This window comes from Dendrobium catenatum, unplaced genomic scaffold (genome assembly GCF_001605985.2).
Source record: "Dendrobium catenatum unplaced genomic scaffold, ASM160598v2 fragScaff_scaffold_55, whole genome shotgun sequence".
Classification (NCBI taxonomy): Eukaryota; Viridiplantae; Streptophyta; class Magnoliopsida; order Asparagales; family Orchidaceae; genus Dendrobium; species Dendrobium catenatum.
This window is the reverse complement of record NW_021318517.1, coordinates 365,885-388,911: the sequence shown is the minus strand read 5'-3', so window position 1 is coordinate 388,911 and position 23,027 is coordinate 365,885. Positions and strand designations below refer to the sequence as shown.

At 34.2% G+C, this 23,027-nt stretch overlaps 1 protein-coding gene across 5 annotated transcripts in view; it reads left to right on the top strand.

The window, feature by feature from the left end:
• LOC110113133 (midasin) overlaps positions 1–20,448 on the top strand; it is a 96,221-nt gene extending 75,773 nt beyond the window's left edge. For 2 of the 5 annotated variants that reach the window (XM_020845574.2, XM_020845573.2), the window contains exons 49-78: positions 4,787–4,960; positions 5,069–5,155; positions 5,268–5,495; positions 5,576–5,698; positions 6,628–6,709; positions 6,796–6,920; positions 7,002–7,166; positions 7,257–7,332; positions 7,412–7,524; positions 7,610–7,689; positions 7,771–7,884; positions 9,196–9,264; positions 9,356–9,512; positions 10,015–10,175; positions 10,242–10,306; positions 10,420–10,643; positions 10,828–11,079; positions 11,159–11,285; positions 11,358–11,425; positions 11,527–11,685; positions 11,755–11,970; positions 16,255–16,548; positions 16,638–16,784; positions 16,870–17,070; positions 17,167–18,861; positions 18,950–19,231; positions 19,319–19,498; positions 19,595–19,693; positions 19,793–19,918; positions 20,097–20,448. In XM_020845574.2, coding sequence (XP_020701233.1) covers positions 4,787–4,960; positions 5,069–5,155; positions 5,268–5,495; positions 5,576–5,698; positions 6,628–6,709; positions 6,796–6,920; positions 7,002–7,166; positions 7,257–7,332; positions 7,412–7,524; positions 7,610–7,689; positions 7,771–7,884; positions 9,196–9,264; positions 9,356–9,512; positions 10,015–10,175; positions 10,242–10,306; positions 10,420–10,643; positions 10,828–11,079; positions 11,159–11,285; positions 11,358–11,425; positions 11,527–11,685; positions 11,755–11,970; positions 16,255–16,548; positions 16,638–16,784; positions 16,870–17,070; positions 17,167–18,861; positions 18,950–19,231; positions 19,319–19,498; positions 19,595–19,693; positions 19,793–19,918; positions 20,097–20,129 — 5,922 coding nt within the window. In that variant the 3' untranslated portion in view covers positions 20,130–20,448. Of the gene's footprint in view, positions 1–4,786; positions 4,961–5,068; positions 5,156–5,267; positions 5,496–5,575; positions 5,699–6,627; positions 6,710–6,795; positions 6,921–7,001; positions 7,167–7,256; positions 7,333–7,411; positions 7,525–7,609; positions 7,690–7,770; positions 7,885–9,195; positions 9,265–9,355; positions 9,513–10,014; positions 10,176–10,241; positions 10,307–10,419; positions 10,644–10,827; positions 11,080–11,158; positions 11,286–11,357; positions 11,426–11,526; positions 11,686–11,754; positions 11,971–16,254; positions 16,549–16,637; positions 16,785–16,869; positions 17,071–17,166; positions 18,862–18,949; positions 19,499–19,594; positions 19,694–19,792; positions 19,919–20,096 lie in introns of all 5 variants that reach the window. The other 3 variants (XM_020845572.2, XM_020845570.2, XM_020845571.2) reach the window with 2 other exon arrangements.
• The last annotated feature ends 2,579 nt before the right edge of the window (positions 20,449–23,027 follow it).

The window sequence follows — 23,027 nt, the reverse complement described above, 5'->3', positions numbered from 1 at the left end:
TTGGTTTACAGTAAAAGCATAATCATTATAACTGAGGCACTATGAAATATTTATTAACTGTGTTTATGTTTCTTTTTTCATTTCATTTCTGTATTATCTCTTTGATTTCAATATCCCTTAAAGAATTTGTAAATTTCCTTCATGAGATGGTTCCTAAATTGCTGTAAACTAGCATACTTGTTATTAGGAGATAAGGATCAAAATGGTACCCATGATTCTTTACCAAGGATCAACTTGGCCCTTGATTATTTAAAAGTCTCATTTTAGCACCTTTATTTTTTAATAGGGATTTAAATGATTCCACGTAAAGACAAATTTGGTCCCTATTTAAAGAGTTATGGGACAAAATTGCTACTTTATAGTCGGGAATTATTTTGATTCTTTTGAAAAGATAGGAGATCAACTCAGTCCTTTTCTCTTGTTTTTAGTATTATAATGATAATGTAGAATTACTATATAGGCCCGACCTATTCCATATGTTTATTTTTACAATGATGATAATGTAGAATTACTATATAGGTCTAACCTATTCCATAAGTTTATTTTTACATATTGTTTTTGTTGGACACCACTTATATACTTAATAGACACATTATGCTTTCTCCATACACACTTAGAAATTATGCAAATGTGTCATTTTATGGCTAGCATACTACTTAGCTGGTGTCTCATAGTATGCAGACCTTATTACCTTGTTGAATAATGAAAAGTGAAAAAAAAAAATCGAAGAGTTGCATCTTTTATGATGCCTTCTATGGCCCCACCTCGTCAAAAGACGCAATTTTTCGCTTCAATAACCACTTCTGGTGTGATGCAGTCAATAAAGCACAGAAAATTGAATGAAAAAACGTACACTCATTTTGTTCACTCACCTTGCTTCGTCAATCTCCTTGATACCTTCACGTGAATCAATCGCATGGCTTACACACAGAGAAACAATCGTCTTCCTGATTCTCTGTCGAAGGCCTAGCCGACTGAAGCTCTAACCTGCTTGAAATCTCCACGCCTAGACCAATCACTCATGTGATCCACCAAAGGCTTCAACCTCGTCGTCTCCGCCTTCTTCCCCACTACCGACCGAACACCTACATTCGGCCTCGCTCCAACCTACCTGTACACGCATCATTTCCTCTCTCGCCTTAGCCGAGACCTGCTTTTGCCTGCTTCGGCCTGTCCGTCTTCACCTTTTGTGCGATTAAATCCCCGCACTTGAGCAACTCTTCTAAACGTGCTAAGCTTCCAACATAGTCTGTCCCCATAACCCGTCCTCATGCATGAACTCCTCTATTCCAACCGAATTTTTACTGTGAGTAATGGCTTGGGAAACGATAGAATTACCGGGTTTATTTCTCTAATTTAAAAACAGTGAAATAATTTGTCTATAATAACTATAGTAATTGGCCCGAATTAATGATTGCAATTAGTAGTCAAAACTAATAAAAATAAAAACAAAAATTATTGCTAAAGCAAACAGATATTCTAACTTCAAGACATCGCGTCATCGACCTTAGGTCCTACTGAGATGATTTTAATATTTAAAGACTCACGCCGTCGATCTTTGATTGTGGTGGAATGATTTAAAATTTTAAAATCTGCGCCATTAATCTCTGATCTAGGAGGATGGTTTTTGAATTAAAAGGTCATACGTCATCGACCTTAGGTCCAGGTGGTAAGAAACAACGGTAAGTGTCATCCCAACCTTCCCGTGAGGACAGGGGACGCGAGGGGAGGGGACGTCGGGAGGCTGCCGAAATTCCCCGAAAGGCTGCCCAAATCGCCTCAGTTATCTAAAGAGCAATTCAATTTGAACATTAATTTAATTAAAATGTTAAAATTGATTTTTTAATATTAATTAACTAATTTAGTTAGTTAATATTTGATAGAACTTAATTGATTGAAATTAATCAAAATAATTGATTAATTGAATTTTTATCATTTGAGTTTTTTACGTTGTCTGATGCTTGAAAATTGAGAAGTTACAAACACTTATCTTCTAGGCCCTCTGATGATCTTTGCAATTAAGTTTATTTGAATTATTACTGAAAGCCTAGTACCAAAACTTCCATAAGCTAGAGGGGAGAGCATGTTCTCCCCTCATCATTCTCCCAAATTCCATTTAGCGTGAGTAAGAATTTGTTGGACATCATTTCAGTCCAAAGACTATCTTGGAGTGCCTCAGATGTCTCTAAATGAGACATTTGTTTAAGATATTCCAACATAGGTGTATTATTGAGTGGAAGACTTTGAAATGTTGTGGCATTTCAAATGTTATTCCCTTTAATATATTAGAGGTCTCTGACTGTCGAAGCATCACATCTCTTCCTCTAGCTAATTTTTTTTATCTACTATCTCTTCCTCTAGCTAATGAAATAGCAAGACTTGCAACAAATCATCTTATTAATTGATTAGTCAAAATTTATTAATCAATTGAAATTAATTGGCTAGTTTAAAATGTGAGAGCATTTTAAATTTGTGAGTGATTTAAAAAATTAGAGAGCAATAAAATTTATATTTAATTGGTTGATTAAAATAATTTTTTTTTAATTAATTAATTTAATTAATTAATCAATTAATGTGGAGAGAGCCACTTTGGTGAATTTTCTTTTGAAAAGCAAGAAAATAAAATATTGTTTTTTCATTAACCAGCTCTCAAACTCTCCAAGCTATATTAACATCAAAACAACTCTTAAACAACTCAACCAAGACAACTCAAACACACTAATCAGCACAACTCTCAAACTCTTTAAACAACATCTCAGATTCTCAATCAACACACAACTCTCAACTCTCACTGTAACCTACAAACACTGCTCTCTAAAGCCCTGTACAAACAACTCTCAGCACAACTCGCCCTCTCCAAACAACACATAAATTCAACTCAATACTCACAAAACAAAACTCTCAACACTCAAACTCAACAGACACAAACTCCTACAGACTCTGTACTCTCCTGGACAAAGCTCTAAAGTAGCACGATCTTCTACAAACAAGAAAATAAAATTCATTAGCATCGAAATCAAAATGCTAAAGCAAGAAAAAGAGCAGGCTACTGAAAATAGAACATGCTACTAGTAAAAGTAACTACTAGTACAATCTATAACACTGAAAAAAAAAGAAACAACTGTAACAAAAAACATTAGTGTCACACAACGATAACTACTGGCTAGTAAGTGTCAAATTAGTAAACAAACCGCTAGTAAACAATTGAAAATCACAGTCTGGTGTCAAGCTAACAAACAACTAGTGTCCATTCAAACAAACAAACAATTAAATCCCTTGGGCATCCTAGTCTATAGACTAGGTTATAAGACCCGTTATTGGGCTACTTTTAAGTGAAGTAATAATACTCACTTTCAGGCATCTTCTAAAAGAAGTTGTAAGATCTGTTATTTGAGAGAAACTACTCTCAAATTAAATCTGAACATCAAGCAATTTAGCATATAGGGCTAAATTATGAGACTCACCAATATGCTTCTTTAATAGGGAAGTAATAAGACCCGTCCTACCCAAATAACTATGTAACTTTTAATAGGAGTTAAAGCCTATTATTTGAAAAAAATTTAAATATCAAACCCTCAAACAATCAAATTCAAATTACCGGGCATCTTAGTCTAAAGGATTAGATTGTAAGACTCACTTTTAGACAACTTCCAAAGGGAAGCTATAAGACATACCCAAATAATTAAATCCTTTGGGCAGCCTTGCTGTAGAGCTAGATTGTAAGACCCATCTTTGGGCAACTCATAAGTAGATTCATAATCCCTGTCCAAATGAAAGCTGTAAGTCCCGACCTAAATTCAAACACCCGGGCTACTTCCAAGAGAAGCCGTAAGACCCACTTCAATTCAAATTTCTGGGTAACTTCTAAGCGAAGTTATAAATACCAAACCAAATTAACTGGTTATTCTAATAGATGTAAACTCCAAAACTCAAATAAAATTAAAACTTAAATCCAACCACCTCAGTCTACTCGGGATCCTTGAGTGGAGGCAACCCTTGGCTACTAACCAGATTCTCTGAACTCTACAATAAATGATTGTTAGTGTTGGTAGACTAAAACCTACTGTATACCCAGGATGACGGAACCATGGGATCTTAATCGGGTTTACGTTCATTTCCCCCATAATTGAGACTAAAACACGTGCAAATTATTCATCCTTAATTGAGAGTTCTCTCTTACTTGTTGAGAGGGGTAATTAATAATGAGTGCTTGCGCTCATGGGAAGTAAGAACTCAAGATCTAATTAAACCCTGATACCACCCGCAGGGAAAATTTTGTTAATTACAATCTGACTTAAGGGAAATGGAATCCTACAATTACAAAACGGGATTCATGCATTTGTGCCGTTTCTCTTGAGCAAACAAACATACCTATAAGCTCTTCAAAAAATAAGTTTTAACGTAGATGTAAATATAGTTTAATCCATTATTTTTATAGCTTATTAGCTGTCGTTTTACTTCTGTATCTTCATGGGAAAATGAAAAAGCAAGCTTCTTTCTTTTTACTTCAACATACTTGGTATAGACGTTGCTTGATAGATAGCAGTTATTGTAATCTTCTATATAATTTGTTTTGTGATAACCTGGAATATTTTCTATTATTTTTTATTCTGTATAAGTGATAATTGTTCTAACTTCAGTAATGATTTCTCGTGCATTAAATGAGGCAATTTGCTAGTTCAATTCAAGTATGCTCCATGTATATGAGGCGTCTTTATGTCCAAAGTATATTTGCATCATGGATTAATAGCACTACTATCCTAACTTCTAATATTTTCCGGTGCAGCCTCCATTGTGTTCTCTTATGCAGTTTCCTAAAGTGTTGCCAGTCAGGCGTAATCTTATAACTCTTACGAACTTATCTAGACCGAAACTGAAAGCCTGTGAAAATACTGGCTGTGAAAGACTGCAAATTCTTGACATAAACCTACTGAACTCTTTGATTGTTATTTCCAATGAAGTAAGTAGACGTCAATTTTATATATATATATATATATATATATATTGTTGCTTGAATTAGTTGAATTAGCAGTTAGTGTTCCCTGATTTACATATTTCACATTTGCAGCAACAATCAATTATTTGCCACATTGCTTTCCTTCATATCGCTCTCACTATAAGCAGTTCTCTAGTTATGGACAAGGGTTCTTTCTTGGTAAGTGCAGTTTTTTAAGTGCTATTGTGGAATGATGAAATAAAAATGTTTGTGTCATGCTAATCTTTCTCTCTATGGTGTGGGTGTTTATGTGTGGTATGTGTTTGTTTAGCTTTTGAATGAGATATTTCGACGCTTTTCAAGCTTTTGGATGGGGATGAAATCTAATGCAAAAGCATCAAAAGAAGAGGAAACTCAATATTATAAGTTTAGGCCCCGTTCTATCACATTGGATGATGTTGTGAATGGAGATATTTCTTCATTTGGTATGTTGGAATCAGGTGGGGATCTTTCATCTGAGTGGCAAGAATTGTTAATGGAGCAAGAATTCTCTAAAGTGGTATGTAGTGCCTCTACAACTTAATAGGAATTTTCATGGCGGCTCCTCATGTTTCTTATAGAAGCTATTAATTTTATTAGAAGGAATCTCCAAAGGAAGTTGGAAATGTTGAAGAAGACTGGTCCTTGATTCCTGATTCGATTTTGAGGAGTTTGGTGAAAGTTCATGATCAGTTATTTGGGTCAGGAAATCTTCTTAAATGTGTAAGTTATATTTCACATTAGATTATGCCATGATTGGTTTACTTTTGTTTTGAGTTTGTTCTTTGTGCAGAAGCATTTTTGCATCGATGCCATGTGCCAAAGAATATGGTTTGTTTTTGATAAACTTTTGTCGAATAGCTACTTTGTAAAATGGATCAAGAGTTACACCAGCTAAGATTCTATAAACAAATTTTACTCAGCAGGAACATGTGTGAAAGGGTAGTGATATTACATATTTTCTCATTTGTCAACACGTCAAATAATTTGTAGTGCAGTAAGTCTTCCTTGATATATCTCTTGATCCCTCGTAGCGGGATAAAAACTTGTTGTTTTCATCACTGATATATTCCTTGACCTCACGTTGTGGGATTAAGCTTACTGTTGTTATTGTTGTTACTGCTTTTTATAAGTCATCATTGACCATATATTATTATATTGCTTATTGTTAGTGAACTTGAAATGAAGTCATTAGTTCATAATTTGCTATGCATCATTTGAAAAAAAAGGTCAACTTCAGATTAAATTGTTCAGTCCAAATTATTGTTTTCTATTTGACGTTTCATTTTCCATATATTTGTTGTTTTCAATTGACACATTGAGTGCGCGCTATTTATATGTTTGTTAGTCCATCTTTCAATTTATCTACCATTTGATTGCACCTCTTTAGGCCACCACATTTTTTCACTTCGATGTTGCCCTAAATTCTACAAAGTCTATCTCCTATTCCTTAGACTTTTGAATCCTCTATGGTCCTCTCGAATGATCTAATTGACTTTGTGATTATGTAGTTCTATGTTATAGGAGTTTGTTCACAGTCACATGGTTTTGTTTTTGGTAGTGCTTATGAGAACGAATAGGGTGTTTCGATTTACTTTCTGAACATTTAACAGTTAAATTTAAAACTAAATTAAAGGTCATGCATAATACAGCCTGGTGTTTGCCTAATCACCGATGAGGAAAGACTGCTTTTATTTATGGACTCCTACAGGCTAGGAACAACAATCTTAGAAGGTGATTATTCTGTTTCATGCCGTAGTCTTAAAATGTTTTCTCCATGCTGTTCCACAATACCTAATCTAGTTCCCCTCTCTTATCAGGTTTTCAATCACTAACCTCCTCGATCATGGATGACAGCCTACTTCCAGAACATCTTCTACGTGTGTGTCTAGCGTATCAATGGTCGTCTGGCAGTAAATCTGCTCATTCTTATAATGTATACAAGGTAATAAGTAAGTGAAGCTTTGTGAATATTGATCCTGTATGTGAATTAAAATTTCTTATGCTATCTTTACTTCATGTATAGGATTCAAATGCTGATGTCATGTTCAAAATGGTAGAACCACTAACTGCCATCCAAAGTAAGGTTAAATCATTCCTAGTAGAGTGGCCAGACCATCCTGGTCTTATGAAAATAATGGAGATCACTGAAACACTTTTGGATGTTCCACCATGCACCCCTTTATCAAAAGTAACTTATTAGAACCTTAATGTTTACTTCAATTCATTGTTCATACTCTTGATGTGCATTGCGATCTTATATTGATTGCAAATTGTGAAGGCTCTGCCTGGATTGCAACTTCTTGCTGGTAAAATTCATTTCCTTCAAGAAAATGATTCCAGGTTTTTTTTTAAAGGTATGGTCTTTTGACTTCATTTGGATTAGTTTTTTCATCTTTATATATGTTCTCAAACAATTTTCAATTTTTTCTGCAGATGAGATGCAACTATTGTATACTACAATATCGTCATGGCAAAAGCTTGAGGTAGACTCATGGCCTACATTACTTGATGGAGTTAGTGAGCAACATGAGGTGAATGCTACAAAGGTAAGATCCAAGTAATTGATTATTGATATTTCATTAATATGGTGTTCCAGGTCACCTATAACTTTCTCTTATTGATGAAATGCAGCTATGGTTTCCTCTGTATGGTGTTCTTCATCGTAGTTTTTCTGGTGATGCCAAAGTTGATGATTTGCTAACAATACAAAGGCATGCACTACTGTGCCGTTGCTTCTCATTAATTATATTTTATACCTTGAGATGATTCTGCTGATTATAATGTTGGTGCAGTGTCGAGGAGTTTATTTGTACATCTACTGTAGGGGAATTCAAGAAGCGTCTTTTTCTTCTTCTTGCTTTCCATGGACAACTTAAAGATGGTATTCACTTGCAAGTTTATTCTAGGTAAATAATGAAATTTTGTGCTTGAATCATCATCCTCATTCTAGTTATTTGAGACCTAATTTATGAATCTACCTTCATTTTTGTTGAATTGAACAAAGTAGTTAAACCTCTTGCAAATCTTTTTGTACAATTTCTAGCCATGTTAACGTTGGTCATCTCTCTTTTCTTTTATAATTCTTCTACAATTATTTTTCTCTTTATGGTGCCTCATTTTCCTTTTTGGTCCTTAATCTGCTTTTCCACCGGCTCCTTGATGATCATGAATCACTTTATCATTCGTAGTCTTACAACATATCTGTATAAACGTTCATTTTTGTTACACTCAAGTTGTTAACTAAAACTTCTTTGTTTCCAAACACTTATATCTATATTAAATTGTCAGTCTAATTCCATAATTTTCTGTCATATTACCTTAATATTTTACTTATTGCATAGAGCAATTAGATATTTTGACCGCCCAGTTTTAACTGTGAAGGCATGCCCTTCCTGAAACTTATATATTACTTGAGCTTTTAACAATTTTGACTGTTTACTATCAATTTCATAATTGCTAAAACTATACTGTAAGCTCAATGTTCTGTTAACTCAGTAACTCGTCTTCTAAAAGGTTTTTCCATTGTTTTGAATTTTTATTGCAAAAGTTATCTCACATTTCAACACCATGTCATGTGTAAATCTCTTATATCATGGTAGCTGATTTTGAATGTTTTTTATTAGTATTTTCATAAAAAATGCAAAAATATATTTGCATGATGCTGATCGTTGTTGTAATCTAATTGAATAAGTTAAAATTTTGATCATTTTATAATGACTACTAACAACCGTCATCTCCAAATCTTTTACTTGTTTGGTAACTTCGATATACCTTCAGTACTTTATTTCTCGTAAATTCCTATCAAATAAACTACTTTGATATTCAACTATATATTTTGATCATTTTATAACGACTACTAACAACCGTCATCTCCAAATCTTTTACTTGTTTGGTAACTTCGATATACCTTCAGTACTTTATTTCTCGTAAATTCCTATCAAATAAACTACTTTGATATTCAACTATATATTATTTCTCGTAAATTCCTATCAGTGCTAAAGTGCTTGGATTTGTTTTCCTTGTTTCAATTTGCTCGAGGGATTGATATAGTGTTCTGATAGAACAATTAAGTGGTCACATAGATAGCCCGGCTAATCATGGATGAGTTGTGACTATGAATTCGGACCCAAACGATATCCACCAAGAATCATGTGGCTATCATATTTGTAGTAAACATCGGGTGATATTGTGCTAACTTTGGTATGCTTCTATGGCAGTCCTCATGCGGAAGAAAACCTGAAAATTCTGTATAATACTTTTGGATATTATGTGCAATTCCTTCCAAGGTAAGTTTCCCTAAAAGTGAGCATAGTTTTCTTGGCAAAAAATTTTGATTGAGTTTTTAGGTCTTATGGTTTACCTTTAACTTTTTGCTAGAGTATTGGAACACATTGAAGCTGGTAAAGGAAGTGTAGAAAAAGACTTGAAGGAGTACCTGAAGCTTTTCAGTTGGGAACATCCTTGTGCTCGCGTATCTATAGAGAATTTCAGGAGGACTCGACAAAAAATATGGAAACTCATTCAAAAGTTCAATGTAACCATCTATCACACTAAATTTCAGATATAATTTGCTTATTTATGTGGTTCAGTAGTTCTTAAGTAGTTATTTTAGTGCATGGAAATTTGAAGAAACCATCTTTTGCTCTTATTGAACATTATAAAATACTTAACTAAGCTGACAAATGGATATCTTTGTCTTCTGATGTTCTTCCCTTGCAAGCAAACATGATTGACTCAGGCATTTCAAGGTTATTCATTATCAAAATTTCCATCCAATAAACTTAATCAAATTGTTACCATAACATTTTCTAAATGATTGCTTTACAACATAAAATAACTTCCGTATTTTATTGGTTCGTAAATTATGATCTGCCTTCCAATAGAGACAGTTCAGATGGCATGCTTGAAACAAGTTATATTGCATACAATTAATCTAGCGTTGAAAAAGATCATTTGATGTATAAGTTTGTCTTGGTGCTCTAACTGTATTTTGTAATCCAAGTTATTCTTTGGGTGGTGTCTGCTAAATCTCATAGGTTGTCTTGCAAGAACCAGTAATGGTTGTTCTTAATGAAGAGGCAAAATTAAAAAGACAGGAACCCGTTTGGCTTGAGCAGAACTTATCTGGTAAAGGCAAACTAGATGTAATGGAGCTGCAGTTTCCGATTGATCTTGTAAAGCTCAGGAGTACAGAAAGGTTTTCTTCATTCTTCATTCATGCGACCTTTTCCTTTTTTTCATTTTCTGATTATTGATTTTTTAGGTTCCTATGGTTTGGTGACTGGAAAAACAAAACAAATTCAACCTTTGAAAATTTCTATGATGGAAGTAAGTACTTCTCTGTCTATCCTTATTGTAATTAATCGTATAAGATGTCCTCATGATCTTATCCTTTGAACAATAAATCTTAATCCTTTTGATTGTTTTTATTTGGATTTCAGAAAGCAATAGATTGTGCATTTCTTCTGAATACATATGCAAGAATCTTAAGGTGGTATGGGATGAGGGATGGAATGCGCTTGAAAGAATTTGCCAACATGCGGCTGGATTTTCTCATGTTTGGAAGCAGGAAACAAGAAATCTTAGGAAAAGGAGAGCATTAAGCGATTTTCTACAAGTTTTGGAAAAATGTGGGCTATCAAGGCACAAATTGGTTGATTTACAGGTATTCATCTATTTTTGTTCTATTTTGTTCGGTGGGACTATGTCTTGCTAAATATTTGCTTCCAGGGAATTGCAATATTAAGAATTTTCTTTTTTGAATAAATCTGGAAACTCTTAAGTTGCTCTCGATTCATTTTACATGCACTTAGAACTAAATATATTCTATATGCTACCTTGATTAACAGGAACATAAATCAGGGCAGCCTAGTAGCTCATTTCTTCAGCCATCATATGACATGCAACATCTTCTAGTGCAAGCGTGCCCTTCATCAACTGATGCCAGTACCTGTCTTCCCAACAAGGCTGAAAAACGCATTGATGTTAGATGCGCTCATATATGGGAAGTTGCAAACAGATTCTATTTTAAAAGCTTAAGTATGATTCAACAGTTGTATGAACTTCAAACCTGTTTCAGTAAGGACCTTACTTTAGAACTGGTGAGTTTCTGTTCTTGTTAAATAATATATTTTAGACAACATGATAGCTGGCAACTTACCTCCTTTTTTGTATCTATAGGTGAATCACCTAGTATCTTATATAGAACACTTGGTTGTAATTCAAAGGGACCAACGATCTGTTGTTTATTATGTCTCTGAGCAGCTTAAAAAACTATGGCAACAGTGCTACTCATTAGGCAGCATTGGTACTTACTATCAAATATTATGCTATCATCTATATTTCTATTTTATATGCTTAACTAAACTTTATTTTATAGGAACAGGTAGTCATTGTTCCTTGTCCGCACATCAATACCTTATATGGAAACACATGTGGCAACAGAAGGTTTGGTGTTTCCTCCCATTTTCATGAAAATAAGCACGTTGAATTATATGAAGTTATATTGGCATATTGACGTATGGTTGTATTATGTTCAATTGTCGCAGGATCTTTTCGATAGCTTTCTTTCCTTTTCGAAAGATATGAAAGTTTTCCTTTTAACTGTCAAGAAGTGTCATATGGATGCTTGCAATAAAATCAGTGCTGAAGCTGACGTCATATCTGCTATTTTTGATAAGTTCGTCCCTTTGTTTATGCAGTCAAAGGTAGGCCATAAAGACATACTCTGTCGGGAAATCTTCATCCCTTCTTTCTGATTAATGACTTCTATGCAGGATGAGTTGGATTGTTACCTTCTTGGTAGCAGTGGAGTTGTTATAACTTCAAATACATACACACCTTCTATTGTTTCCATGCAAATGGAAGAATTTGTTAGGCACAACTACCATATTATTAACACATTGGAAGAAGCTGTTCATGGCATACAAAAGGGTTATCCTGAATCTATTAAAGATTCTTTGTTAAATCGTCTCAAAGAGATCATCAACGAGGTATGTTTTTTTTGCATGCTAACCTTATAATTGAATATGTTCATATCTTCTTTAATTAAAAATGGTATGTTTTGAGTTTTTTTTTTTAAATAAATTGATTTTTTAAAAAACAATATTAATATTAGTTTAGGGTTTAGAAGAGTAGATGTATTAGATCCGGACTATGTTAAAAAAGGTAGAGGTAGATCTAAAAAAACTTTGTTAGAAAGCATTAGAAATGGCATTTTTTTCCTAGCTTTAATTGAGAACTTGACTCTTAATAGTATAGAAGGAAGAAAAATGATTCATGTAGCCAACGCCACTTAGTGGGATAAAGACTGATGTAAAACGTAAATGTCATTTACTTGCCTAGGTGGCAAGATTAATGAAATCCCAAATCAATTTGGGGAGAGAATGAAAATCTGAAATTAAATTTCAGATTTAGTGGAATTGTGGGATGAATTTGAATTTAAATTCAAATTTAATGGGGAGAATTAAATTGGATGAGAGGGATATGTGTGAGGTAATTAGGGAGGCTTAATGAGGGGGCTATTAATGAGATATGAGAGAGATTATGCCCAATGGGGGGGCGGCCACATAGAGAGAGGGAGGAGATTATTTATCATAAGTAGAGTGGGGCCCACATTACTAATCAAAGATTTAATAAAATCTGAATTAAAATTCAGATTTTGAAAGAAAAGAAAGTTTCCAATAATGGGACTATCAATTAGAATTAATTTGAATTTCAAATTCAAATTGACATCCAATTAATATGAAAGCCTTAAATCAAGGAACTATTTTAGGAAAGTCTTCAATGCCTCTTGGAAACAAATTTGAAATTCCCAAGAGGGAGGCCGGTGGCTTGGCCGTCCCAAGGAGGCCAGCGGAGCCGCCAGTGGCGGGGTTGGCCTGGGGTGGCCGGCGGTGGTTTTATGGGGGCCGGTGGAGGGGATTTGGGAGGAAGAGAGTTTGGTTAGGTAGAGAAGAAATAAATTGGGTTTAGGAAAAAGAAAATCCGGAGCTATACACCTCGAGCAACACCTCCAATAGAACTCACAAAGAGATCTACAAGCCACTTCCTCAAGAACTCACAAAGAGATCTTAGGAATCTCAGAACTCATAAAGAGGTCCTTCCACTTCCTCAAGAACTCACAAAGAGATCTTGGGAATTTCGGAACTCACAAAGAGATCATTTTCTTCTCATGAACTCACTAAGAGATCAAACAAGTAGAATAAATTTCATTAACAATTCATCATCTCATTACAGAAGAAAGGGCCTCTATATATAGGCCTAAGAAACTAAAACAAGACACATATGCTCCTAAGGCTTACATAGGACTACCCTCTTAAGTGAGAATAAAAACGGAAAAATTATAATAAAAGTTTAAAAATTACAAATAAAATATAAGATAACGTGGGACGATGACAGCCGTTGATCTTCAGCTCCTCGGATAGCCATGGACGGTTGGATGTCCGCATCAAAGACTTGATGTTGTTGTAAAAAATAATATTAGTTAAAAACACATAAAAACATGTTTTTAAAAAATAAAAACAAAATTGATGCTGTACAAACCTTTATTTTTTGTTATCATATACAAGGGTAAATATACATTAGTTTTATTAATAGGATATTAGGATTCTATAAAATTTTAGAAAGAGTATTACTACAAATATTTATGATAATATGAAAACATTCCATGAGGTATTCATTATCATTTATCCTTAGATATATTACAGCCTGTCGTTCATACCTGCCATTTACCACCTTCCTAAATGTAGTAATTCGTGTGCTATTACTTTCCATGTTCTCTTGACGCCACTTGGTGTGTTAGCCATCATATTTATTGCTGCAGTAATTCACCAGTCATCCCTTTTCAAATTAGTTGTTGCTCGCTTTGATTAATCTTGTTATTGTGTTCGCCAATCCTAGAATTTGCTAGCTTCCTTCCTTTTGAGTTTGCTAGTGCTGCTTTTGTTAATTATTGCTGTCAATCTTGGAATCCACCAACCTTCTGTATTTCTTATTTCGCTACATATAACCACCCATATTTCTTACTTCTCCATGTACTGTTTCTTCACTTGAGACCTTGAGACCACTGATTGTAATGGGATTTCTCCTTAGTAATGTACAACAACTTATGGTTAATCTTTTACTAACAGGTGATTTTGCCTAATAAATATCAATATAGCCTTCCAACTTTTGAAATTCATGTCCTTTATGAAGAATCCTTTTTCAAAGATTAATTTTAAATACATAAGAACTTTATAAATAACTTAGAGGTGAGATTCCTTTGGTCTATAAATACATTGACTTATAAGGATGAGAGTGGGACAAATAGATGTTTTTTTTTTTCACCAATCTTTGATATTGTTCTTTATTAACTTACATTCCTTCATCTTTGTCCAGCTTTTCTCTTGGTTCTATTGGAGTTTTATATGACGTGTAGTTTGTCATATTTTCTTATCTCAATAAATCCAAAGCACATTTATCTTCTCTGATTGAAAGGCTTCTATGCCTAGAAAGTCTTTAAGCTTGTCAAGTTCTTTGATATCAAATTATGTATTGAGTTTTTTTTTAAATAGGTTCCATTTCTTTATTATCATCACCAATTATAATTATATCGTCAACATATGCAATAAGAATTATAATTGCTATTTCAGTCAAATGCAGTATTAAGATTGCCTGATATTGTTAGCTTTGGCCATGTCCCAATCTAAGCATTGCTTCTGTGAATCTTCTAAATCATGCTCATGATGGTTATTTCAACCCATATAATGCTTTTTATAGCTTGCAAATTTGGTTTTTCTTAAAAAAATATTGGAACTTGGTGGAGAATTCATATAACTTCCACATTACTATATATAAAGGCATTTTTTTACATCCACTATTAGGGGCCAAATAGACTAGGATTTAAATGATATTAATTTTTGCAAATGGAGCAAAAGTTTTCATTAGATTTTTTTTTATTTAACATATTATATAGGATTCTATCCTTTTTCTGCTAATTTGGTTTTATAGCCTTTTAAGCTATCGAAAATTTTATGTTTAATATAAAAGCTCATTTACGACATGCTTGCTTTTTTCTTTAAGAGAAAATGACCAAAATGGTCCCCAACTATACTAAAGGACCATTTTAGCCCCTTAAATCTTTAAAATGAATCAAAATAGTCCCATGGCGTGACAATTTTCGTTTCTCTTTAAGGAATTAAGGGATCAAAATAGTCCTTTAGTATAGTTGATATTGTTTTGATCTTTCATAAAGAGTCAAGGGATCCTTTTTTATCTTTTTTTCTGTTCTTTAAGATAACTCAACTATTTTCCAAGAAGGTTACTTTCTAGATCATTTATCTCTTCTTTATTGGTCTCCTTTCAATTTTTGTTTCCTAATGCCTCAAATAAGATTTTTGGAATTTTAGCTGTTACATTTGAATTTTGGGATATAAGGGATGTTTAATACATTTTCTAACACATTTCTAAATAGCATTAGTTTGATCAAGATCATTTTTAGAGGAGGTTGGAGGTTACCTGATAAGGTTTTTAAGCCTTGAATTTCCGAGAGAGTTTGGGTGGGCTTTGACTTCTTTTATGGACTTGAAGTTGTCGAGTAGTAGAAGAGTCAATTTTAATGGGATTAGGTTATCATTTCTTGGTAGTAGAAGCTAGAATATTTGGATTTCAAGAGAGAAGATGTGAAGTTATTTGGTTAGCTAATTAGCTAAACTCAAACGAAGTTGAAGCATGCATAGTTTTAAATAAACTGAACTTGAATAGTACTACAAATACTTGAATCGAGCTCAAACACGATTTTAGCTAATGCGTTCAAGCTCAAGCAAGCTATTGCTCAACCCATTTGCATTTGATATTCATTTTTGATCTACTGATATTACGGATATGTATTTTATGTAGTGAACATGTTTCCCTCTATGTATTGTTTAAATTTTGTTTTAACCTAATATAGTAGGTGCGCTACTTGGTGCGCCTACAAGAGTATTTTTGGGCCTGAAGCTTGGATTGAATATGAAATGTAAGAGATTATTTTAAAAGAAAAATCGCCCGAGTCTTCTTGAACATGCATAGTACTGATAAATGATCCAATTTATCGAGCGGAACCTATCTAATATGGGAAATTGATCACTTTTAGTTTGGGCCAATTTTTTAATCATTATTGTCCTATTATTGGTTTTATTAGGTCTATCTTGTTAAAATTTTATTTGTGTAAAATAGCATGTAAAGTTGTAAAGATAGATTTGGAGGCTATTGTGGCTTTCCATTAGAACTGAAAGAACATCTTTGATTTTTGGCAGGGAAACAAAGAAATGACAGCTTTCAACGCTGAAGTGGAGGCAAATAAACAAAAAATGCCTGATGATCACTCATTTAATATGCTGAGTACTTCATTCTTTGATGCTTTTGAGCGCACACACAAAGCAATTATTGAAGCATTTGGAAAAATAGACCCTACTCTTGCTGATCAAGCTAGTAGTGTAGTTTTTTCCATGGAAGAAATAACCTCATGGAAGAACATTTTTAAATCGTACATGGCAAATTTACATCTGGACCAAATTCATGATGGTTTACTTGAAACAATCACTGCAGCGGTATGTTACTTACGTTGTGGTTTATGTTCTACTATGTGTACAAATTGCTTTTGTGTTGATCAACAGTTGAGGTGAATGAGTTTTTGCAGAATCACCTGGTGGAGTGTGCTGGTATTCAGAATCCTGAACTGTGCTCTCAAATAGGAATATGGTTAAAGCGTCTTCATCTATTGCTCAAACTCTTACTTGAATTCTGTGAGGGAATCCTATTTGAGTTTTTAGATGCGCATAGAACAGTAAGCAAGATTCCTCCATAAATTTTTGTTGCTTTATGGTTTTTTTATTTGAAAGGTCTTACTGATTTTGCTTTTTCTCAAGCAGATTGCTGAAATGACAAATGTTCTTGCTTATATATTTACCTTGCTATTATATAAAGGCTTTGGTGCCATCGAAGATCAAACTGAAAATACTGTCCAAGGATCACGGGATTGTAGTGGTACTGGTATGGGAGAAGGTGAAGGCGTAAATGACGTTAGTGATCAAATAGAAGATGAAGCTCAATTAACTGGAACTTCTGAAAAGGTTTTATAATATAAAATTTATTTTCTTTATTCTTTTTAACCTCTGTAAGTGCTTAAGTTTAAGGCTTCAAAGTTACATTTTTTTTCATTTAAGCAGGATGTACCTGATGGTTCTGAAAAAGTACCAACTGGTAGGGATAGAGGCATAGAAATGGATGAAGATTTTGCTGCTGATTCCTTCAGTGTTAGTGAGGACTCGGAGAGTTATGATGATGGGGATGATGGGGAGGATTTGAACATAGAATCAAAAGTGGGCGAAACTGGAGATACAGACAAAATTGTTGATGAGAAGCTTTGGGACAAGGAAAGTGACGCAGAACCTGAAAACTCTTTTGAAAAGTATCAGTCAGGCCCATCTGTTGAAGAGATGGATACTAGAGGTAGGGAACTCAGAGCTAAACAGGAGGATACCCCTGCAGTTGAAGAGTCTGATCAGTGTGACAAGCATGGATCTGATGGACTAAATGAGGAGCAAAAAGATTCTCCTGTTGGTGAAAATAATGTTGATGATATGATACTGGATGAAAATGCTGCAGTTGAAGACCAAACTGGAATACAGTCTACGAAACAAGAAAATTTTCAAGAAGACAATGATATGGAGGAGACTCAAGGTTCAGGTAATATGGATGAGGGAGATGCTATTCCTGATGAATCTGATAAGGAAATTGGGGATGATGATTTATCAAATCACACTGATCATATGGATGAAGAAAATGCTGCTCTTGCTGAAGAAGGACATGATACTAATGATAATCCAGAGAATAAAGATAACAAAAATGTAGAGCTGGAGACAAGTATAAAGGTTCCTGAATCAGATAAGTTCGACTCAATTGAGTATCCTCAGAATACAGTAGATATGGTCAACCAACTGCAGGCCCCTTTCAGTGTAAATTCAAGCTTAGAACCAGCGATGTGTTGGTCTGATAATAATTGTAGTGATATGAACAATTGCATTGCACCTTCTAGTATTTCAAAGGATGAACACGCAAATCTACAGGTTTTGATGCCCAACTCAAGTGATTCTTCTAAGTTAGCTCCTGATAAACCACAACCCCAGAGTACCCAAGGTGAGGCTAAATCCAGACACTTGAAAGAGACCAACCCGTTTAGGAGCATAGGGCAAGCCTTGGAAAACTGGAAAGAAAAAGTTGCAGTACTAGATGATCTCCTAGAAGAACAATTTTCTAATCCTGATTATATGAATGAGGGTGAAAGTGCTACCGAGTTTAGATATGTATCTGAAGGAGAAAAAAGTACATCTCAAGCTCTTGGGCCTGCAACAGCTGATCAGATTAAAAATAATGTGGATGGAAACAAAAGCCATGAGATCCAAATTGATAACATGAAGGAGCATCATGATGAAATGAAAGAAGAACATCCTGAAACAAAATCCCTTAGGACTGCGAATGCTGCAATCTTTAGTGAGAAGCATATTGAAGAATTGCCGGAAACAGCAGCTGGAAGTGAAGCCCCTTTTGAAGGATTGCAGCATGGTTACACTGGAAACATTTTTTCTGGAGATGTTGTCTCATTCAGAAGCTCATACATTAATGAGAAAATTTTACCTCTTGTTAGTGATGTTATTGGTATGGATCTATCAAGATCTGTAGATAATGAACAGATTACTGGCAATATGAACCAGAAAGCTATTGCGGATTGGAGAAGATATGAACTGGCCACCACCAGGTTGTCCCAAGAATTGGCTGAACAACTTCGTGTTGTTTTGGAACCTACTCTTGCCAGCAGACTTCAAGGTGATTATAAGACTGGGAAGCGAATAAACATGAAAAAGGTATGATTTTGCAACATAATAGTTTATGTGCATAACACTCGATTTGGCTATAAATTTTTCTGTTAACTGACAGCGTTTCCTTTGTCAGGTTATTCCATACATTGCTAGCCATTTCCGGAGGGATAAGATTTGGTTGAGGCGAACCAAACTCAATAAACGTGATTACCAGGTGGTGATTGCAATTGATGATTCACGTAGTATGTCTGAAGGCAATTGCAGTAATTTCGCGATTGAAGCTTTGGTGACAGTATGTCGTGCAATGTCACAAGTTGAAGTAGGACAATTTGCAGTTGCAAGCTTTGGTGAAAAGGGTAACATTACACTTCTTCACGACTTTAATCAGCCTTTCAGTGGGGAAGCTGGAGTCAATGTGAGTACAGGAGCATCTCTTGATACCATAAATGTTTTACTCTTAAAAAAACATTTCTTGATATGCTTATTCGTCTATTTGCTACAGATGATCTCTAGCTTGTCATTCCAACAAGACAATACCATAACTGATGAACCAGTGGTTGATCTGTTGAAGTACTTGACCAACATGCTTGATGCTGCAGTTATAAAAGCACGTTCACCTTCAGGGCAAAATCCTATTCACCAACTTATTTTGATCATAGCTGATGGCAAATTCCATGAAAAGGTATCCTTTAAAAACTCCTCCCGGAAAAATAAAAAAGATCAAACAAAAAAGTGATTACCCTTGTTCTTGGGCTTAGAATAGTTCTTTAAAATGCAGGAAAACTTGAGGCGCTGTGTTCGTAATGTCTTGAACAGAAAGCGAATGATCGCATTTATACTTCTAGATAGTCCGCAAGAATCTATAACGGACTTAATGGTATTGTATAAATTTGCTTTTGCACCTGAATTCTAGTTAAATGTTTACTTTTACCGACAAGGCATGCTAAGTTTCAGTTGAGTTGCTATTGATTTTCAGGAAGCATGCTTTGAAGGCCAAACTCTTACTTTTAAGAAGTACTTGAATGCTTTTCCTTTTCCTTACTATATTGTCTTGAAGAACATTGAAGCGCTACCACGTACTCTAGCTGATCTACTTAGACAGGTGAGATTATTTATCGTTGTAAACTTCTTTGATACTCTATTTGAATTGCATTAGTAGAATCAATATATAAAAATTGAGTCTCCCGATTTTGTTAGTGCCTCTAATATAATTTTCAATTTTGAAAAAAGTTGTGCATCTTATTTGAATTTAACATGTGTAACTTTTACTTATTTTACAGTGGTTTGAGCTTATGCAAAGCATGGGTGAGTGAATTCTGTCGCCAAATGTCTTTTTCAACCTACAACGAAGCTAGCAGCAATTCTTGTTGAAGGAAGCTGTTTGAACCCTGCCATTATTTTTGCTCAGATGACAATTTTTTTGTGTCAACTCCCATGTCGAAGTTAATGCATGCTTTTAAAAATGAAACGGGATAGGACCTGTTTCATAATAACATTCTTGTAGTTGCAAACAAAGTAACAGTAAATGTATACTTACCTTAAACTGTCTTATTTATATAATGCCATTATTTTTCACCAAATGTTGGGAACTAAAGCTTTAGTATTTTCAATGAAAAGTGTTTATAATGATTACTTGTTGCATTTTAAGTTGTTTCAAAATTGGTTCAGTAGTATGTTTACATGACCGTCCACTTCAGAGGCATTTGCATCATCTTAATGTCATAGTTGTTATGAATTTGTCTCAGGAAGATATTATTTTTTTAGCCACATATGGTGGGTTTCCTTTTATCCCCTTGACTGTCGATCGACTATAATTAGTTTTCGTTTGCCTTGTTGAGCTTTGTTACAAGTGTCATATTCCACTTGGATTTTATTGTACAGACAGAAGTTGAGTGTATTATACTAGAAAGAAAATATTCAAATCGTCTAATGTCTGTTCTACTAAACCAGCTGTGTCAATTTTGTTATTTAACATCGCGAGGGAGACAAAGAAGTTTTGGCTTTTAAATCATGAGAGGAAGCAGATGAGGAAGAAGGAAATGGGGAGAGAGTGTTTGAGAAATTTTTCATCCTCAATGGATTGTATATTTTGTTATCAAGTACGGCAGAAAAAATAATATATTGTCCCAAAAGTCAAAAATATCATTTTCCTATGGACTCAATAATATAATTTATAATTTTAACAGAGATTCTGCCTCTCCCATTCAATAGTTGGTTGAGTGAGGTTTATTTTATTTTGGAGTACGAATGCTTCATTTGGTTAATTACATCTTAGGCATTTGATACTTAAGAAAATTTTTGATTAAACTAGTGGTTTCCTTTTCTTTTTTGAAAATAATCAAAATATTGACTAAAGTTTTCATTTTAAAATTCATGAAATTCTTGTTTAAAGTTTTTTGGTCTTTAGGAATTTCAAAGGAAGAGGGAGATCAACTTTGATTGAAATTTTTAGAATGAGAGCTAAGGGAGGAAAAATAGGAGTACTTGATTCTGAGGAGAAACTCTTAGGTACTCAAAACTATCCTATATTGGGCTTTATATTTTAGAATCAAATTTTGTTCAATTTGATCATTTTAATTTAGAATGTTGGGGCTAATATTTCAACAGCACGTATTGGAGGAAATGCCCAGAAGGTGAGGGCTTATAAAGTGATTGAAATTAACATCTGTCTCGGACCCTAGAACTAAGGTGATGACTACTAAGGGATAGTGCATTGAACCTAAGTTTAAAGGAGTGTAAGAGACTTACAAACCACACCTCACATGAGGCGTAGCCGGCCCGACCTCTGAATTTATTGTCCTGCCTGGAAAGGGCCACCAGCTAAACTCATCTATTCTCTTTTAAAATCATGTCGTCCTGTCTCAATGCATTTAAATAGTAGAGAGACTGTTTTTTTTAGAAAGTAGGGTTTACAACTTGCCTTTGAGGCCAAGATGTCTGATCTTGAAGGGTATGCACAATGCTTACTAAAAAAAATATTTTTATTATATAGTTCTTATGTGAGGGCTTTCTATATATGACTCATTGAGCTATGCATGATCAATTTAAATTTTAGAAATTTTGGTTCCTTGAAGGGAGCAATGTAAATTTTCTTATATTTGAAAATCATGAAACCTGAAATTGATTTTAGATTGCTTTTATTTTTAATGGGTAGAAAAATTAGTTTTATCCTAAGAGCCTACTACATTAACATATTTAGTCCACCCACAAGAAAAAGCAAAGAAGAAACCTAAGAAAAATATGTATTTTTTATTGCGCAATCAGGTAAACAAATCAACACATGCTTGTATGTATAAATCAAACATAAGAAATGTAAATTATAGTCCAAATTATTACAATCAAATTTGGTAGCTGAATTGCCTGCAATTATACAACACAGTTAAATATTTATTTATAGACTTTACTTATGGGAGTCTTCAAGCTTTTGGCTTCTAATTAAAATTTGGATTTTACCTTCAGCGGGTACATCTTCTTGATCCTCCTCTTTTAACTGAACCCCCACAAGTTTAACATACAACTTAAATCTAATCAAATACACTTGAAAAATGAAAGGACTCAAACCTACAAAATAGAAGATTAGAAAGAAGTTCATATAATAGAAATGTCACATCCAGAATTTGCTTAGTACTTGAAGTGCTAAGCCCCTATTTCTATCTTATTGGTCATGTCTATTGGGGGGTTTAAGCAGCGCTTGCAAGCAAACAACATTAGGATAATCATGACTTATTTTACCCTCTCTTGGATACGATCACCTGCAAAAAAAAAACATGTATCTCTACTCTATCCACTTAAGGGCAAATGCCCACAATGCAGACAATGACAATATTCATCACACCACATCATCCAACATATTCACAGAAAAAAATCCTAATCCTAGCATGCCTAGGGGCTGTGCACCTAAGTGTGTGACACTTGTGTGGTCTGTCATTACCAGAGGTGTTTGATTTTATTTTAGAATGAAAACGTTTAATCTTTATTCATGGGTGATTTTTCTTTAAGTTGTTTGTGACTTAAATGTTTTATTTGACTTTTAAGTGTTCATATTTAGGAGGGTTAGAAGAACCCATAAAGTAACCACTGCTTGCTTTTAGACAAACTGTTATTTATGAGTCCTATGATACAATGATGCAGCTATTCCACTGGGATGTTATTTAACTTTTTTTTTCATAAATACAAAAAAAATGATGTAGCTATTCCACCTTTTAAGATGG